At 43.2% G+C, this 19,485-nt stretch overlaps 1 protein-coding gene across 2 annotated transcripts in view; it reads right to left on the reverse strand.

Moving 5' to 3' along the window:
• Positions 1 to 14,193, reverse strand: part of kctd3 (potassium channel tetramerization domain containing 3) — a 91,228-nt gene extending 77,035 nt beyond the window's left edge. The window contains exons 1-2 of one of the 2 annotated variants that reach the window (XM_085981160.1): positions 13,908 to 14,193; positions 1,204 to 1,257 (exon numbers count right to left, since the gene is read on the reverse strand). In XM_085981160.1, coding sequence (XP_085837286.1) covers positions 1,204 to 1,257; positions 13,908 to 13,978 — 125 coding nt within the window. In that variant the 5' untranslated portion in view covers positions 13,979 to 14,193. The remainder of the gene's footprint in view (positions 1 to 1,203; positions 1,258 to 13,907) is intronic. The other variant, XM_085981163.1, reaches the window with a different exon arrangement.
• Between the last annotated feature and the right edge of the window lie 5,292 nt (positions 14,194 to 19,485).

Raw genomic sequence — 19,485 nt, forward strand, 5'->3', positions numbered from 1 at the left:
TAAACTCATTTTATTTTTGATAAATTTCAGGAATTTCCATTTTTAATGGTGGTAGCTAATTAAAATACATTTCTGGACTTGAGCAATTGTTGATCCAATCCAATCTAATGGAACCCTTTTACTGGGCATCTGTATTACCTGACAGTTCTGTGTAGTCATTTCTATAGTCCTTGGAACAGTCTAAAAGGTCCCAAGTGGTAAAACAAATTGCACATTTTTTTTCCTCTAAGTATTGGTAAACTGGAATGAATGACAATGGCCCAGAAATTCGGGTTGGGGGCTTCCCGCGGGTGCAAGCCTCCGACCTGCACTTACCTAGCGTGCCAGCCGTTGTGCTGTGGACCCGCGTGGGATTCCGATCCTGGGCCTGCTCCAACTGCCGGCGCGCAGTGCTGGCATATCCCAGGGTGCAGTTAGTTCGCAGCGTCCCCTGGGATCACGTGGGCCATGGAGAGCCAATGGTAGCAGGGAATCTGTATTCATAGATTTGACAGGAAGACCTGTCAAATCTATGAATACAATTCAGCCCCAAAACATCACTAAAACTTCAAATAAATGTTTTTAAACATCACATTTTTAAAATAACTATAAATTACATAAAATAACTATTTTAAACAATAATTTAAATTTTTGAAAAAATTAATTACAGTTTCTAACGGGGCTAAAAATAAACTTACCTTTCTTTAAAGTATTTAAAAATAATAAACCTGTGGAAAAAATGTTTTAATTTTACTTAATTCACCACTTACCTTGTTAAAAGCAGGCCTTGCGACTGCTTTTTAAAAGCGTAGTTGCTGGAGACTTACCCTCCGGAGAAACCTGCAAAAAAAACGGAAGTTCCAGGTGTACGCGCTGCGTCTCCGGTGCACATGTACAACCCGTGAACCCCTTCCTTTAAGGGAATGGAAGTTCCGTTTCCCACGCATGCGCAGCGCATGCATGAAACCGGCACTTTCTTTGGGCCTACGCATGAGCACCCAACGCGTACTCACCCGTGGGGACCCAAAGTTCTGGCCCAATGTTATCATGTTAGGCTATTTAATTATGTTCTCAACACAGTTAAAGCTGATTTTCTCTGTTGTTGCAACTTTCTTACATTTTGTAATGCATTTATTTTTATAGTTCATATTTCCAACCTAGTCTACAAACACTCTTCATAGGTCTAACTTAAAGTGGGAACTACATTTTAAACCTCAATCTTACCTAGAGAAAAAGGAGTCTGGAATCCACATTAGAGTTTGTCTTGAGGTGCTGAACCTACAACCACAAAAAAATACAAAGTTTTATTTTGTACTGTACCAATAAATTTAAGACATCAAATTATGTATAACTTAACAGCAAATAGCTTTCCAGATTCCACATACTGAACTGCACCGTTTTTCAATTTTTTTTTTTTTTTTTTAAAGTTTCTACCGCCAAACAAATGATACAAATCTGGGTTGTCTTGTGATCATGTTTCTTAACTTTCGTCTCTCTCCTTAATAAAAGAAACACAGTAGGTAGAGGCCCAGGTGAATGCCTGCAGACTGCTCAGGTCTCCAGATCATATTGTCCACACTCCAAGATGCTTCATTAGCCTCCAATTCACTGCATAGGGTTTTCTTTCTACAATTGAGATGAGATTACTGTTTGCATGTCACTCGCTGTATCTGTTTCCCCCGCCCCCACAATGTACAATGTTTTGGTACGTAGCTTTATTCCCTTCATTTTGCATTCTATTGTAATAGTAATTGTAAAAAAAAAATCACTAATGGCCAGAACACTGCATGTGGCTACTGATAAATCATCTTCTCAATGAAAGCACAAAATGAAACACTGCAATGTTACAAAATTATATCAGAAACAATAGAGATGAAAATAGCGTAACACCGTTTCTGTAAAATAAAATGTAGTGACTTTTTTTAAAAACCAGGTCAACTATCTCTTCTGATTTTTTCTACTGTATTTTACTAGGTCTGAGTCATACAACTCAGAAGTTGAATATCAACAGCCCTAGTCGGTAATATACTCTGTTGTAATATGCTGACTAAGCTGCATTGTTTACATTGGTGCAAAAGTTAGCATCGATGAAAACTACATAGTACAACTTAGGTGTAAAATCATCCAAATCAACTTAGGTAAGGACACTTCGAGGAAGTAGTCTAACTATACTTTGGATTCACAGCAGATTCATTATTTTTAATCTTTTTAGTATCAACAGACTGTCCCATTGGCAAGTACACATCCACAGAGCTCTATTTCCCCAGCCAGAGATGACAAACAGCCAACAGTGTAACTCAGATAGGGCAATCAAGCATTGCTTCCAGCAGGTACCAGTCACAAACCATAGGGTACAAACTGCATGCTAATATTTAATACTTAGTGAACAGGATCTCTACAATGTTCTGGAATGGCTTGGTAGATGTCAAAGATTCTCAACCACAAGGGGCTGGAGAGTGAATCTCAGCTTCAACAGACATATTTTGGCAAGTGGGGAGGAGGAGCTCCTCCCAGTTGCCAATTCCTGGCTGGCATCAACAGTGACCTGCAGAGATGTCTAAATCCAAACATATCTACTCTCCCAGCTCAAGAAGGCATGTGGCATTATGCTAGGTACAATAGAAACTGAATGGGAGGAAACCATGTGTGGAGGGGAAGAATAGATATATTATACATTTTAAAGTTTTATTCATGTGGGAGGGAATTGAGAAAAGTATCCAGGCAAATTGTTCAATGCAGCAAAGGGTTGCAAATAGAGGGGATTCACTGATGCTATTACATGTAGTCAGTGTTGCAACAAAGTGCGTGTTTATATGCTAGTCTTTTGTTTTGATTGTCAGTTCACTGGATAATTTGATAGGTTGTAGTTTTGGCTCTTAACAGTTGCAGAATCAGAGAGCCACCTTTTCATAGGTTTACTACTCTACCCCTGCGATAAGAGCTGTGTAAGATCGGGGAGTGGGCAAGTAAATGCCAATCTCTGGTGATCCAAACTAAACAAGTGCCACGGTAAAAGTACCTCGAGTTCCCAATTGTGCCTATGTGGTGAGGTAGAGTAGCCAGGTGAACAACAGTGTGTTACCGAGAAAGATCAAATGCGCATTTAAGTTCCAAAAGCTACCCCTGCACTATGGGAGAGGAACAGGAATATGGATAAATAAATGCAAACCACCATTGTGTGATCAAGGTCGTTGGACTGGATTGTGCGCCATATAGTTTGGGAGTGCTGAGCTAGCTGATTGCAGCCAGGCCAGCTGTGGCCAGCTGTGGGAACAATACAAATGTCTCAATGTTCCTGGTCTAGGGAGGATTATTTGTAAACTGTTAAGTGAAGGCCGTCAGGACATGCTGTTGTATCCCAGCAAGCACAAATAGAGGTAATGAGGTCAAACTGGAAAAAGGTGAGAGGAAACACTAAGGAAATTATGCTGTTATCCCAAATGTTAGATACAGTATGTAAACCAACAACTACTGCTGCAGAACTGAGTTGATGCAAGTGGATCCTCTAACGGCCTTTTCCCCTTCTTTGGTAATGATATGAAATGATAGTGTTTTACTAATGGTATCTCTTACATAAAATTGGAACCAACCACAGTTCCAGTGATATTCCCTTCCCCCTCATGAATAAACAGGAAATCCGCAATTTACACTAGCCCATATATTTCGAGCCCTATGGGTGTATAAGGCCTGCTTTTACCAGCATAAAAGTTTTTTTTTAAATTTCACTCATTTATAATTTAATAAGTAAATTTATTTTTAGCCCCATAAAAAACTTTAATTTTTTTTCCAAAAAAATTAAATTGTTTAAAATATTTAATTTAATAATGTAATTTTAGCTCATTTTAAAAATGTGATTTAAAAAAATGTATTTAGTGTTTTTGGGGTGATCTCCATTCACTGAACGGCTGCAGGGCATTCTGAAGGGGGAGGGTGAACAGGCAGAGGTCGTGGTTCACATTGGGACCAACGACATAGGTAGGAAGAGGGCTGAGGTCCTGCAACAAGAATTTAGGGAGCTAGGTAGCAGATTAAAGAGCAGGACCTCAAAGGTTGTAATCTCTGGATTACTCCCGGTGCCACGTGCTAGTGAGCATAGGAATAGGAGGATAGAGCAGATGAATGCGTGGCTAAAGAGTTGGTGCAGGAGGGAGGGCTTTAGTTTCCTGGATCACTGGGCCTGCTTCTGGGAAAGGTGGGACTTGTACAAGTCGGACGGGTTGCACCTGAACCAGAGCGGGACAAATATCCTTGCGGGGAGGTTTGCTAGCACTGTTTGGGGGGGTTTAAACTAAAATGGCAGGGGGTTGGGAACCTGAGCAGGGAGACAGAGGAAAGGAAAACAGGGATAAAAGCAAAAGATAGGAAGGAGAAAAACAAAAGTGGCAGTCAGAGAAATCAACCGTTTAAATCAAACGTGGCCACAGTAAATAATAATTCTAATAGGTCTAAGAGCGTTAAAAAAACAAGCCTGAAGGCTTTGTGTCTTAATGCGAGGAGCATTTGTAATAAGGTGGATGAATTGGCTGCGCAAATAGAGGTAAACGAATACGATTTGGTTGGGATTACAGAAACGTGGCTCAAGGATGGCCAAGACTGGGAACTCAACATCCAGGGGTATTCGATATTCAGGAAAGATAGGCAAAAAGGAAAGGGAGGTGGGGTAGCATTACTGGTTAAAGAAGGGATTAATACAATTGTAATGAAGGATATTAGCTCTGATGATGTGGAATCTGTATGGGTAGAATTAAGAAATACTAAGGGGAAAAAAACATTAGTGGGAGTGGTATATAGACCTCCAAACAGTAAGGTGGAGGTTGGGGATGGCATTAAAAGGGAAATTAAAGAAGCGTGCAATAAGGGCACAGCAGTCATCATGGGTGACTTTAATCTACATATAGATTGGGCCAACCAAATTAGTAACAATACTGTGGAGGAGGAATTCCTGGAGTGTTTACGGGATGGTTTCCTGGACCAATATGTCGAGGAACCAACCAGAGATCAGGCCATCTTAGACTGGGTATTATGTAACGAGAAAGGATTAATTAGCAATCTTGTTGTACGAGGCCCCTTGGGTCGGAGCGATCATAATATGATTGAATTCTTCATTAAGATGGAGAATGAAGTAGTTGACTCAGAGACAAGGGTCCTCAATTTAAATAAAGGAAACTACGATGGTCTGAGGAGCGAGTTGGGTAGGATTGAGTGGGGAATGGCGCTCAAAGGGTTGACGGTGGATAGGCAATGGCAAACATTCAAAGACCGAATGGATGAGCTACAGAATTTGTTCATCCCAGTTTGGCATAAAAATAAAACAAAAAAGGTGACTCAACCGTGGCTAACAAGGGAAATTAGGGATAGCATAAGATCCAAGGAGAGGACATATAAATTGGCTAGAAAAAGCAATAATCCTGAGGATTGGGAGCAGTTTAGGAGTCAACAAAGGAGGACAAAGGGATTAATTAAGAAAGGGAAAATAAAATATGAGAGTAAGCTAGTGGGGAACATAAAAACTGACTGTAAAAGCTTTTATAGATATGTGAAGAGAAAAAGATTAGTGAAGTCAAGCGTAGGTCCCTTACAGTCAGAATCAGGGGAATTTATAATGGGAAACAAGGAAATGGCAGACCAACTAAATACATACTTTGGTTCTGTCTTCACAAAGGAGGACACAAATAACCTCCCAGAGATGCCGGGGAACATAGGGTCTGATGAAAGAGAGGAACTGAAAGAAATCAGTATTTGTAGGAAAATGGGGTTAGGAAAATTGATGGGACTGAAGGCCGATAAATCCCCAGGGCCTGATGGTCTACATCCCAGGGTACTTAAGGAAGTGGCCCTAGAGATAGTAGATGCATTACTGGTCATCTTCCAGAACTCGATAGACTCTGGAACGGTACCCATGGATTGGAGGGTAGCTAATGTTACCCCACTATTCAAAAAAGGTGGTAGAGAAAAAGCGGGGAATTATAGACCGGTAAGCCTGACATCGGTAGTGGGGAAAATGCTAGAGTCTATTATAAAAGATGTAATAGCAGAGCACTTGGAAAGCAGTGACAGGATCGGACAAAGTCAACATGGATTTACAAAAGGTAAATCATGCTTGACTAATCTACTGGAATTTTTTGAGGATGTAACTGGTAAAATAGATAAGGGAGAACCAGTGGATGTGGTGTATTTGGACTTTCAGAAGGCTTTCGATAAGGTCCCACACAAGAGATTAGCGTGCAAAATTAAGGCACATGGGATTGGGGGCAAGGTATTGACTTGGATAGAGAACTGGTTGCCGGACAGAAAGCAAAGAGTTGGAATAAACGGGTCGTTTTCCAAGTGGCAGGCAGTGACTAGTGGGGTACCGCAAGGCTCGGTCCTAGGACCCCAGCTGTTCACAATATATATTAATGATCTGGACGAGGGAATTGGATGTAATATCTCCAAATTTGCAGACGACACAAAGCTGGGCGGGAGGGTAAGCTGCGAGGAGGATGTCGGGAAACTCCAGTACAATTTGGACAGGTTGGGTGATTGGGCAGAAACATGGCAAATGCACTATAATGTGGATAAATGTGAGGTTATCCACTTTGGTGGCAAAAACAGGAAGGCAGATTATTTGAATTGAATGGCAATAGATTGGGAGAAGGGGAAGTGCAAAGAGACCTGGGTGTCCTTGTGCACCAGTCGCTGAAGGTAAGCATGCAGGTGGTTAAGAAGGCAAATGGTATGTTGGCCTTCGTAGCAAGAGGGTTCGAGTACAGGAACAAGGATGTCTTGCTACAGTTGTACAGGGCCTTGGTGAGACCGCACCTTGAGTATTGTGTGCAGTTTTGGTCACCTTACCTGAGGAAGGACGTTCTTGCCATGGAGGGAGTGCAGCGAAGATTCACCAGGCTGATACCTGGGATGGCAGGAATGACGTATGAGGAGAGATTGTGTCGATTGGGCTTATAGTCACTGGAGTTTAGAAGATTGAGAGGGGATCTCATCGAAACGTATAAAATTCTGTCAGGTCTGGACGGACTGGATGCAGGAAGGATGTTTCTGATGGCCGGGGAGTCCAGAACCAGGGGCCATAGTCTAAGGATAAGGGGTAAGCCATTTAGGACTGAAATGAGGAGGAATTTCTTCACCCAGAGAGTGGTGAACCTGTGGAATTCTCTGCCACAGAGGATGATGGAGGCCAGTTCATTAAATATATTCAAGAAAGAGTTGGATATATTTCTTGAGGCTAAAGGGATCAAGGGATAGGGGGAAAAGGCAGGGACAGGGTACTGAATTTGGATGATCAGCCATGATCACATTGAATGGCGGAGCAGGCTCGAAGGGCCGAATGGCCTACTCCTGCTCCTATCTTCTATGTTTCTATACTTTTGACAGGTCTATCTGTCAAAAGTATGAAGGGAGATTCCCTTCTCCCATTGGCTCCCCATGGCCCACGTGATCCCAGGGACGCTTGCGAACCGCCTGCGCCCCTGGGATACGCGGGCCCTGCGCATTTCGACTGTGGAGAGGCCCAGGATCGGAAATGGCCGGACCTCTGGAGCCCTCAGGTAAGGGCGTAGATTTTTTCCAGATCGGAGGCCTCCGCACGCAGGAAGCCTCCGATCGGAAAATACGGGCCATTGTAACATCAAACTTGTTTTCACTGGCTATAGAGGTGTATATCATAGTCTTAGGGTCCATTAATAAAGTTTAAATAAATGTTCCTATTAATTGCCCTATATCTCAAGTTGTCAATGCCAACAGATCTTGCTGTTCAAATGAGACACATAAAGGTCTCAAAACATGCTCTTTGTTATTTTAATCTCTCAGGAGAAACCAGCAGAATAAGCACAAACAAAAACTGAGTTGGCAGGACTTCACAGGTCAGATAGCCAGGTCTGACCTGCGGACCATAGTATCAACACCCAAGGTTTACATAAATTAATGGTTGTAGCCAAACTACTTGGTAAGATACCATTTTAGTCTGTTTACATAAAGGGAATGTACTTTTATGGCAATATCAATCCAGGAAAATTACTGCAACGCTGCACTGTTATTATTTGAAAAAAATATATAAAATCCAGCAAAACTTCCGGGTTAACTGAAGTCCAAAAAAAATTGAAGGGCACAGACATGCCAGATCATAAAATGTGTACTACTAGTTTTTCCCTACAGTTCCGTTCCAACCTTATCACTGAATATACATCAAAATGGTGAAAAGGGACCTGAAATTGCGGTCGGAGGCTTCCGAACCACAAATAAAATCCGTACTTACCTGATGGCCCTGTACCTACGAAGACTCGCACTCCTGGGCCTGCAGGTATACCTCTGCATAAAGGCCCAGGTATCCCAGGGGTCTATGCGGATCGCAAGCGTCCCTGGGATCACATGGGCTGGCCCAACCAATCAAAAAGAGGGATTCCTATTATGCTTATGGGATTCCATTTATGTACAGAATCACCATAAGCATAATAGGAATAAAAAAAAAATGTTCACACAACCTAAATAAAAATAAAATCATGTGTAAAATTAAAATACAATTTAATTAAACATTTAGAAAGAAAAATGATATTTTTTTGAAAAATAAAAGTAAACATTTTTAAAGGGGGCAAAAATCACCTAAACTAATTTTAAAGGTTTTTGAATGTTTAAATGATTTTTAAAATGTTATTTTAGTATTTATTTAAACCCTTACGCTGATAAAAAGGCCTTACGCCTGCTTTTACCAGGTGCAAGAGTTTCCTGGGCATTCGCTGGGCAGACAGCCCAACACTGTTCAAGTGAATGTCCATTTCCTTTGGATTCGTATGATCGGTCAAGCAGAATCTTGACAGATCGCAAGTTCAGAGTTTTCGCGCATGCGGAAATCCGGAATTTGCGGGGCACTTACGACCGCGTATGCTGTGCGTACATGGTCATAGGTCCTGGGAAATCCGGGCCATGATTTTAACTGCTGGACTGCCAACAGCTGCAAGGAATTATGTACTTCCTGGGCCAAGCATTTTTTATACACTACAACACTGAAAAATTCCCTATTATAGCAGTCACTGAGATATTACGAATAGCTACAGATTTTTAAAAAATGCAAAATCAGTTTTTGAAAATGTGTTTGACTCTTTTTCCCTTATTCCTTCTACCATACCGCTTTTTAACTTTTATTATGCATTACTTCTTACTTTAGTTTTGTAAACTAAATATATATTTTCCTTCCATATCTTCAACAACTGTACTCCATTTTAGAGGCGAGACCCAGATCACTAAACCGCAGTCCTCAATTGGTTGGAAAATCAGGTTTTTTAAACCAGTTTTCGCCCAACCAGGAGACTAAACATTAAAGTGTTAACATGCTCACAGCATTGGAGCAGCGATACTGCATTGGTTCATGTCTGGAACTAAAAATTAGGATTTTCTGAAAAAATAATTTGAACAGAACATTTAGAAATCATCATTCAAAGTTTGTAACAGTGTCTATAGCAGTGCAAGCTTCCTCAACTGGCCACATGCCACTGTTTTGCAGTGTTCAGAACATGCTGTTCCATGATCGAAATGTGTCCATTTAACAAACTTACTTTTAGATTTCTTTTCCCAAGTTATGAAGTACCTTACAAGTCCAGGGAATTAGATATATTGAAACAACTTATCTCATCAGTGGCAGTTCACAGGCTTAAAAAGGGTTCAGTTACATGTAAAAACCTTTGTATCAAAATGTTCTACTGAACACTGGGTAGTATTTAGAGCAAGTGACATGACTTTATTCAGGGAGCTCCCAATAACCATCATGACAGGCTTTTCCAGCAACTCAGCACACATGCCTAGCTCTCCAGCATGCATTAACTAGTACCACAACAGTACGGTACTTTCTAGTAGGCTCAGCTCATGTTCGGAACACACTGCCATGTTGGCTAGTTAAGAAAGTTTGCATTGTGTAAACCATGTAGCTGTTGCAATGAGAATGTTTCTAATGATTGCTGAAATGTTCCATTAAAATAATGACGTTTTTATTTTTGTGCTCAAGATGTAACCCTTCCAATTTGCGGCACCCAGTGTCACCATCAAGCACTTCCAGGTCAGATATTGCATAGCTAGATAACGTGTAAAGCTCTCTCAGCTCTGCCCCAACAACAAGCCTCAGCCTCAACCGCAGAAGAGCACCCTCTAATGCATGAGGGTGACATTTTTTATCCACTTCCCACACGAGCCATCCTGCAGCTTCCGAGTAAGATGGCCAATTAGTGCCCAATTATACACAGTTTTATCCCATAGACCTAGGATCATGAGGAACTGGTTGAGAATGCCAAACTTCATTTCACATAGAACTCTTAAAGCCTGCTGACTAGGAAGACTTTCTAGTCTGGGCTGGATTTGAAACGTAGTGCCAGGGTGAAAGCCCAGTGTCTAACCTATTGTGCAATCCAACTCCTGGAAAACGATGTTTTTGAATAATTTACTGTTCCTCACATGATCACCAATGCTATGGTATCACTTCATTAGCTTTGAAGTAAAGCGTTTTGGGACGTCCCGAGGTCGTGAAAGGCGTTATATAAATGCAAGTCTTTCTTTCACTGTGCCACCACTCACATCACTACACTCTCTCTATATGCAACATGGTAATGCATCGTGCAAGATATGTTGCCATGATGACAATGTCCCTTTAAATAACACCCACGTTTGACTAACTGTTTCTGCAGCCCAACAGAAACATTCTGTACAGTATAGTAGTACAATTACTCATCTCCTCATACGAGGATGACTTGTAGCAAATAAATATCAATGGCACCAACAAACGAGAGGTGCTGCAAGGGGGGGGTCAGCCTGTTCGCAGTTGTTTGGTGCACCTCACAGTTAAGTATCATCTGCTAACTTGGAGTATTTTCAAGTCTTTTATAGGTACATTATTAACCCAATAGCCCAGCACTGAACCTTGAGGCTGATCCAACTTCCTGTACAACCACTCTTTGCTTCCTCTACTTCAGGCAATTTGTGAACTATTTTAGAAACACACCCCATATAACATGGATTCCATCCTTGTGGACAAATTTATACGTGGCTCTGTATCAAAAGCTTTGCCAAAATCTAAATAAATAACAACCACTGAGTTTTGCTATCTCCTCAAAGAACTCAGATTTGTCAGCTATAATCTCCTTTCCACGAAGGCACACTAACTCCTTCCTATAATTCTGTATTTCTCCAGGTGTTTCATTATTTGTTCCTTCAGGGTGCACTCCAGTTATTTCCCTACAATGGAAGTCAGATTTATTAGCCTGTAGTTCTCTGGGCTATCTTTGACCCTTTTTATAGATTAGCTTCATATTTCTTTTTCTCCAATCCTCAAGAACAGACCCCAGCTCTAAGGATCCCCTGAAGATACCCACTAGAACTTTTCCATTTTCACTAACTACTTCCTTAAATACCTTAGGATACAATCTGTCTGGACCCAAAATATTGGCTTCCTTCAATGCTTTCAGCCTGTCCATCACCTCTTTTTCTTATAATATTATCTTGCCCTAGAAATTCTACCCAACAGCAGGAAGACTTTTTTAAGTTTCATCCATGAACACAGACACTCAGAATTAATTTAGAATACTTGTCATTCCTTAATTGTTCTATATGTCACCTTTAGAATCCAAATGCTTTCCTGATCTGTTTGCTACAAATATGTTTATAAAAGCAATTCACTTGGGGCCGTATTTTCCGATCGGAGGCTTCCCGCTCCTGGGCCTCTCCAAACTCGAAATGCGCAGGGCTCACGTATCCCAGGGCCCATGTATCCCAGAGGTGTATGCAGTTCGCAAGCTTCCCTGGGATCGCGTGCACCATGGGGAGCCAATAGGAGAAGGGAATGGCCTAGAAATTCAGTATAGCCACGTTTGGGGCGCTACAGCCGGGCGGCCGCTAAAGTTTGCGCCCGGCGCAACTTCGCGCCACCTTCGCCAATATTCAGTGGCATCGCCCCAAGAGGTTGCTGCTGCGCTAAAACAGGCGATGCACGACTATCATTAGGTGCTAAGCCGGCGGCCCGGGGCGATACCCCCGAGGGCGGGCGCAGCGCAGGTGCGGCGAGTTGCTGATTGACGGCAGACACTCTGGCGCCGGTGAGCTCTTAAAGGGGGAGGGTAGATTTGTTTGCCTGCCACGCCCTGCACACTGCAGCCCTGAAGCAAGGCCTGACCACTGCTGCTTGATCTGTACAACGCCCAGGACTATGGAGAAGGCCAACGTTTGCACCCATTGCGGCCCCCATTATATGTTTCCAATCAATGCTATGGCTCTGAAGTTAAAGACAAGTGCAAAGCTGTGGCCTGAAGCCACAAGTACCTGTGCGAGTGTTGAGCCAAACCAGAAAGCTCTCTACCTTTGTCTCTCTGCAAAGATCCGTCTCTCACAAAGGAGTGTTGCAAAATGGCTGCCATTTCTACTGCAGGAGGAGTGCCCTTTAATTTGTGCCCCCCGCGCCCCGCAGCGACTGGGAACCGTTCCCCTCTACCAGTCGCTAGGGACGCCAGGCGCACAATAGGCCGGCGCCACTGAATTTCCGGTTTGGGGCGCACAAAGGGCGTTGCACGATGAAATGACGTCAGGATCTGCGCGCGCAGCTGAGCGCGCGCAAAGACTTTGCGCCGCCGCTAAATCTTTACTGAAGTTGGGGAGAGGCGCAGATCGCGCTGCGCCCGGCCGCTAGCCGCCTAGCGCCCCACATCTCCTCCTCCTAAGGCGCTAGCGGCTGGCGCAAACAACTGAATTTCTAGGCCAATCTCCCTTCATACACTTGACAGATAGACCTGTCAAATATATGAATGGAGATCACCCCAAAAACCATAGTAAAACATTAAATAATTTTTTTTTTTTAAATCACATTTTTAAAATGAGTTGAAATTACAATAAATTAAATATTTTGAACAAAAATTTATTTTTTGAACATTTTTTACAGGGCTAAAAATAAACTTACCTTTTTGTAAGGGTTTTCTGCGGGCAGAGGTTCTCCAGAAAGCGGAACTATCCGCCCGCAGAGGTCCTTCTCTAGGGCAGGCATCTGTCTTGACAGATCGGAAATACCAGTTTTCAGTGCCAGCATTTCCGATGTCCCTATGGGTGTGTACACAGCTCGTAAACACCCATAGGCATCGGCATATACGGCCCTTGGTGTTTAATATTCTCAACAATCCTGATTTTTGTCTACCATGGCTCTATTAACCTAATCTAAGCCTCCCTAAAATCATTCTTATATTCACTCCAACATCATCTACAGGTAGCTTTATATTTGAGGATAGTTTTCTTTTGCCTTACCCCTAATAAGTATTTCCTATCATGGGCATCTGACCCATTCTCGCTCCAATTCATTCCAACTGGTATGTAGTTATTTCATAATAACAAAACTATATTACAGGAAGAGTTCCAATTTTCCTCCTTAAATGGTCTCTTCTAAAAGTTTAGTACCATTTCCCCCATCAGTTCTCCTCTCATCACTCAACTTTCTGATAATTGAGTTATGTGTAGCACCCCTCTTGTGGGTTTGACGCTAAACTCCACAATATTGTGGTCATTAGCAACTAGGAAATTGTACAGAACCACTATACTTCCTGAAGTATCATTTTTTTTCCTTTCTTGAACTATTTTCAATTGCACATTTTGCTAACTGGTGATGCTGACATGGTACTTCAATCGTCAAAGGGTTAAAGATTAGTGCAACTATTTGAACCAGGGGCAGAGGCACCACCCATTCCTGAGCACCCTTGGGAGACTCACGTCAGCCGCCGAGGCACAATGCAAGTTTTAATGAGGATCTAATGAAGAGGGATGGGGGTGAAGAGGATTAATTACCGAGTCCCACCCAGTACAAGGCTAAAGAGCCGAGGTTGCCGGTCCCAGAGCGCTCTGCCCCACGGCGCGGCCTCAGTGGGACCAGAGCCCAGCCGCCGCGCAGTGTCCGGTGCCGGGCCGGGGCTCCCGGTTACCTGGTGCCGCCCACGTTGAGTTGGATGATCTCTCCGGCGGCCGCCGTGAAGTTGCTGCAGCTCCCCGCCATTTTCCGGCCGCGGTCTCCCTCACTGGGGCCCCGGCCGTCACACCGAGGGCGAGCTCGGCCTCGGCTCACGCCGCTACCGCCCGGCTCTCGCTCCACATCACGGCGCCAACATCGCTCCCCGGGCCCAAGCGCTGCTGCTCCTGCTTTCCGCCGGACCGCCGCCTTGCTCGCTCGCTCCCTCCCTCCGCCAGCGACGTCACAGCTCAACAGCGCCCCTGCCCGCTCCACTACACATAATGCAGATCCTCATTCCCTCCTTCCGGACTCAATATCGAGTTCAACAATTTCAGATCATAACCTCGGCCCCTATTACATTTTTACTTATTTTTTTATCCACACCTTTGTTTTGGCCCTCCCTTTTTTTCTCTCCCACATGGCAGCTGTCTCCCATTCTGCCAGTGCATTTCACACCTAATCTAGAGCCGTCTTTTGTCTCCACTTGTCCTATCACCATCTCGTCTCATTTTGAATACCTCTTAATGTCTCTTCACTTCTCTTTTGTTCTTCCCAGCCCAGCCTTTTAATCTATTTCATTTCCTGTGCTCTTCCAGTCTTGACAAAGGGTTTGACCCAAAACATTGACACTATTTTCTCTCCACGGATGTTGCCTGGCCTGCTGAGTTTTTCCAACATTTTCTGTTGTTATTTCTCACTTCCCTCTCCCTCTCCCTTGCCTCTCCCTCACTCTGTGTTTATTTCATTTTCCTTTTCGAAACTTCACCAACAGGATCTATATTTTTCACCCCTTTTTAAAAAAAATCCCTTCCAACAGATAGTAAGAGTTTTTATAGTTATATAAAAAGAAAAAGGGTGGCTAAAGTAAATGTTGATCCCTTAGAGGATGAGACTGGGAAATTAATGGTGGGAAATATGGAGATGGCAAAAACACTGAATGAATATTTTACATCAGTCTTTACAGTAGAAGACACTAAGAATATCCCAACACTGGACAAACAGGGGGCTAAAGGGGGGGAGGAGCTAAACATGATCAAAATCACTAAGGAAGTGGTACTCGGTAAAATAATGGGACTCAAGGCGGATAAATCACCTGGACCTGATGGCTTACATCCTAGGGTCTTGAGGGAAGTGGCGGTAGGGATTGTGGATGCATTGGTAATAATTTTCCAAAACTCCCTGGACTCGGCAAAGGTCCCGGCAGACTGGAAAACTGCTAATGTAACACCCTTATTTAAAAAGGGCAGTAGACAGAAGGCTGGAAACTATAGACCGGTTAGCCTAACATCTGTGGTAGGTAAAATTTTGGAGTCCATTATTAAGGAGACAGTAACAGGACATTTGGATAATCATAATTTAATAGGACAAAGTCAGCATGGTTTTATGAAGGGGAAGTCATGTTTGACAAATTTGCTGGAGTTCTTTGAGGAAGTAACGTATAGGGTGGATAAAGGGGAACCAGTGGACGTAGTGTATTTAGACTTCCAAAAGGCATTTGACAAGGTGCCACACAAAAGATTATTGCTTAAGATAAAAAATCACGGGGTAATATTCTGGCATGGATAGAGGATTGGCTATCTAACAGAAGGCAGAGAGTTGGGATAAATGGTTCATTCTCAGACTGGCAATCAGTAACTAGTGGTGTTCTGCAGGGGTCAGTGCTGGGTCCCCAACTCTTTACAATCTATATTAACGATTTGGAGGAGGGGACCGAGTGTAACATATCAAAGTTTGCAGATGATACTAAGATGGGAGGGAAAGTAGTGAGTGAGGAGGACATAAAAAACCTGCAAGGGGACATAGACAGGCTAAGTAAGTGGGCAGAGATTTGGCAGATGGAATACAATACTGGAAAGTGTGAGGTTATGCACTTTGGCAGGAAAAATCGTAGAGCAAGTTATTATCTTAATGGCAAGAAACTGGAAAGTACTGAAGTACAAAGGGATCTGGGGGTCCTGGTGCACGAAACTCAAAAGGTTAGTATGCAGGTGCAGCAAGTGATTAAGAAGGCCAATGGAATGTTGCCTTTCATTGCTAGGGGGATAGAATATAAAAATAGGGAGGTATTGCTTCAGGTGTACAAGGTATTGGTGAGGCCGCACCTGGAATACTGCGTACAGTTTTGGTGTCCATACTTAAGAAAGGACATACTTGCTCTCGAGTCAGTACAAAGAAGGTTCACTCGGTTAATCCCGGGGATGAGGGGATGGACATATGAGGAGAGGTTGAGTAGATTGAGACTCTACTCATTGGAGTTCAGAAGAATGAGAGGCGATCTTATTGAAACATATAAGATTGTGAAGGGGTCGGATCGGGTGGATGCGGGGAAGATGTTCCCGATGATGGGTGAAACTAGAACTAGGGGGCATAGTCTTAGAATAAGGGGCTGCTCTTTCAAAACTGAGATGAGGAGGAACTACTTCACTCAGAGGGTGGTAGGTCCATGGAATATGCTGCCCCAAAAAGCTGTAGAAGCTACATCATTACATAAATTTAAAACAGAAATAGACAGTTTCCTAGAAGTAAAGGGAATTAAGGGTTACGGGGAGCGGGCAGGAATTTGGACATGAGTCTAGGTTCGGATCGGTCATGGCCCTGTGGGTAGCGGAGCGGGCCCAGGGGCCATGTAGCCTGATCCTGCTCCTATTTCGTGTGTCTAATTCTGTTAGATTCAGGAGATGGTTCTGTGATAGTGGATTGGCGGTTAGGATCAGATCAGCCATGATCTTATTGAATGGCGGAGCAGGCTCGAGGGGCCGATTGGCCTCCTCCTGCTCCTATTTCTTATGTTCTTATGTACTTATCTATATATTTTTTAAATTTCTGTCTATCATATGGAGGCAAACTTTCTTCATAGTTTAAAAAAAAGTTGGCATTTTTGTTTGTAAATTAACAAACACACAAGGGCCCGGAATTTGCGATCGGGATGACGACGAACTGGCAGCGTTCGCCGTCATTCCGCCTTTGAAACTGACCGTAACTTAGGGATCTGGTGCATGCAGAAATCCTGAGTTGCAGTCTGCCATTAACAGCTCCGACACAGGCTGCCCTGTGACCCGCCCTGCCCCCACAGAGCCAGCAATCTGTGTAATGGGCCAAATCAGAGAAACTTCCAACGAAAACTTCAGCACTTCTGCATAAGTACGCTGTTAAATTCCCCACTGAAAGTTAGGCCGAAAGGGATTAGGTGTAACTGGGGTTTTGACAGCATTATTAGTGCTAAACAAATGTTAAGGACCTGGAAAACTAATTTTAATTTTGTGCAGTGTGAAATTTATCCATTTTAATAAAATGTTTATTTTTTAAGAAACTTTTCTCCCCAATTTTTTTTTTTAAATTACAGTTTGTCCAATTTATTTCAAGTTTGCATTTTCCCCATGTGAGAGCCCCAAACTTCGTTTTGCTCTCTAAATTTTTTTAAAGTTAGAACTTTATGTGCTTACTCACTTCCTTGTTCACTGTCTGTGAGAATTCTGCCTTTTGATTGTCTGCTTAGGCAGCTTGTTGACGTCACAGCAGTTCGCACAAGGGAATCCCAATTAACTACCGTTGATTTAAATTGAAGGTCAGAAAACCCAAAGTTCTTGACACAGGGATCGTGGGATCGTGCGAAGCGTACTTCGGGTCAGTAGCGACCACCTTCACTTCGCTGCTGACCGCCAATTTCCGAACCATGATGTTAAAATGCCTCTATGTCGTGCAATTGTGTGACATTGTCAAGATGAAAATGGAAGCATAGCTCATTTCCCTCCTCAAACAAAAAGTTTGTCACTTTCTCATGAAGACAGTTCTTTTTATATTGTACAACCGCTTGAAGAAGTGACTCTGCAAAATAAGCTCATGCCTCTTAAAGGTGCTGTGTAATAAATCCTGATGACAAATATCAGTAATGTAAGCTGCCGCCTGTTTATATGGCCGTCTGCAATGTGATCTATTAATAAAAACAAAATAAATCTTAATGACAAAAGTAGCACTGAAATTATACTGATTGATAACTGATTGGCTATAGTACTGGATACACTGCAAAATAATATGGTTCTATGGTCACATGGTTTAAAGGAAGACAGTATAATGGAGTTATTGTTGGCAGTTCATCTCCCTCAGTAGGTTAAGTAAACAAAGAAAGACCTTGCATTTATATAGTGCATTTCACAACCTCAAGATGTCCCAAACCAGTTTACAGCCAATTATTTTTGAAGTATAGTCACTAGTCATAGGGTCATAGAGTTATACAGCACAGAAAGAGGCCCTTCGGCCCATCGTGTCTGCGCCGTCCAACAATCCCTGTCCAGGCTAATCCCATTTTCCAGCATTTGGTCCATAGCCTTGTATGCAATGGCATTTCAAGTGCTCATCCAAATGCTTCTTGAATGTTGTGAGGGTTCCTGCCTCTATCACCTTTTCAGGCAGTGAGTTCCAGATTCCAACCACCCTCTGGGTGAAAAAGTTCCTCCTCAAATCCCCTCTAAACCTCCTGCCCCTTACCTTGAATCTATGCCCCCTTGTTATTGATCCCCCTACTAAGGGGAAGAGTTCCTCTTTATCCACCCTATCTATGCCCCTCATCATTTTGTACACCTCAATCAGGTCCCCCCTCAGCCTTCTTTGCTCCAAGGAAAACAACCCCAGCCTGTTTAGTCTTTCTTCATAGCTGAGGCGCTCCATCCCAGGTAACATCCTGGTGAATCTTCTCTGCACCCTCTCCAAAGCAATCACATCCTTCCTATAGTGAGGCGACCAGAACTGCACACAGTACTCCAGCTGTGGCCTCACCAGCGTTTTGTACAGCTCCATCATAACCTCCCTGCTCTTATATTCTATACCTCGGCTAATGAAGGCAAGTATCCCATATGCCTTTTTAACCACCTTATCTACCTGTTCTGCTGCCTTCAGGGATCTATGTACATGTACACCAAGGTCCCTCTGACCCTCTGTACTTCCTAGGGTCCTACCACTCATTGTGTATTCCCTTGCCTTATTTGTCCGCCCAAAATGCATCACCTCGCACTTTTCAGGGTTAAATTCCATTTGCCACTTTTCCGCCCATCTGACCAACCCGTTTATATCGTCCTGTAGCCTGAGGCTTTCCTCCTCACAATTTACCACCCCACCAATTTTCGTGTCATCTGCGAACTTACTGATCATACCTTTTACATTCTCATCCAAATCATTTATGTAGATCACAAACAGCAAGGGACCCAGCACCGATCCCTGAGGTACCCCACTGGACACAGGCTTCCAGTCACAAAAGCAACCTTCGACCATCACCCTCTGCCTCCTGCCACTCAGCCAGTTTAGGATCCAACGCGCCAAGGCACCCTGGATCCCATGGGCTCTTACCTTCTTGACCAGTCTCCTATGCGGGACTTTGTCAAAAGCCTTACTGAAGTCCATGTAAACCACATCCACAGCATTTCCCTCATCCACACACCTAGTCACCCCCTCGAAAAATTCAATCAGATTGGTCAGACACGATTTACCCTTGACAAAGCCATGCTGACTATCCCCGATTAATCCTTGCCTCTCCAAGTGGAGACTAATTTTGTCCCTCA

This window comes from Somniosus microcephalus, chromosome 3 (genome assembly GCF_052327205.1).
Source record: "Somniosus microcephalus isolate GS21.2 chromosome 3, FLI_Smic_1.0, whole genome shotgun sequence".
NCBI lineage: Eukaryota > Metazoa > Chordata > Chondrichthyes > Squaliformes > Somniosidae > Somniosus > Somniosus microcephalus.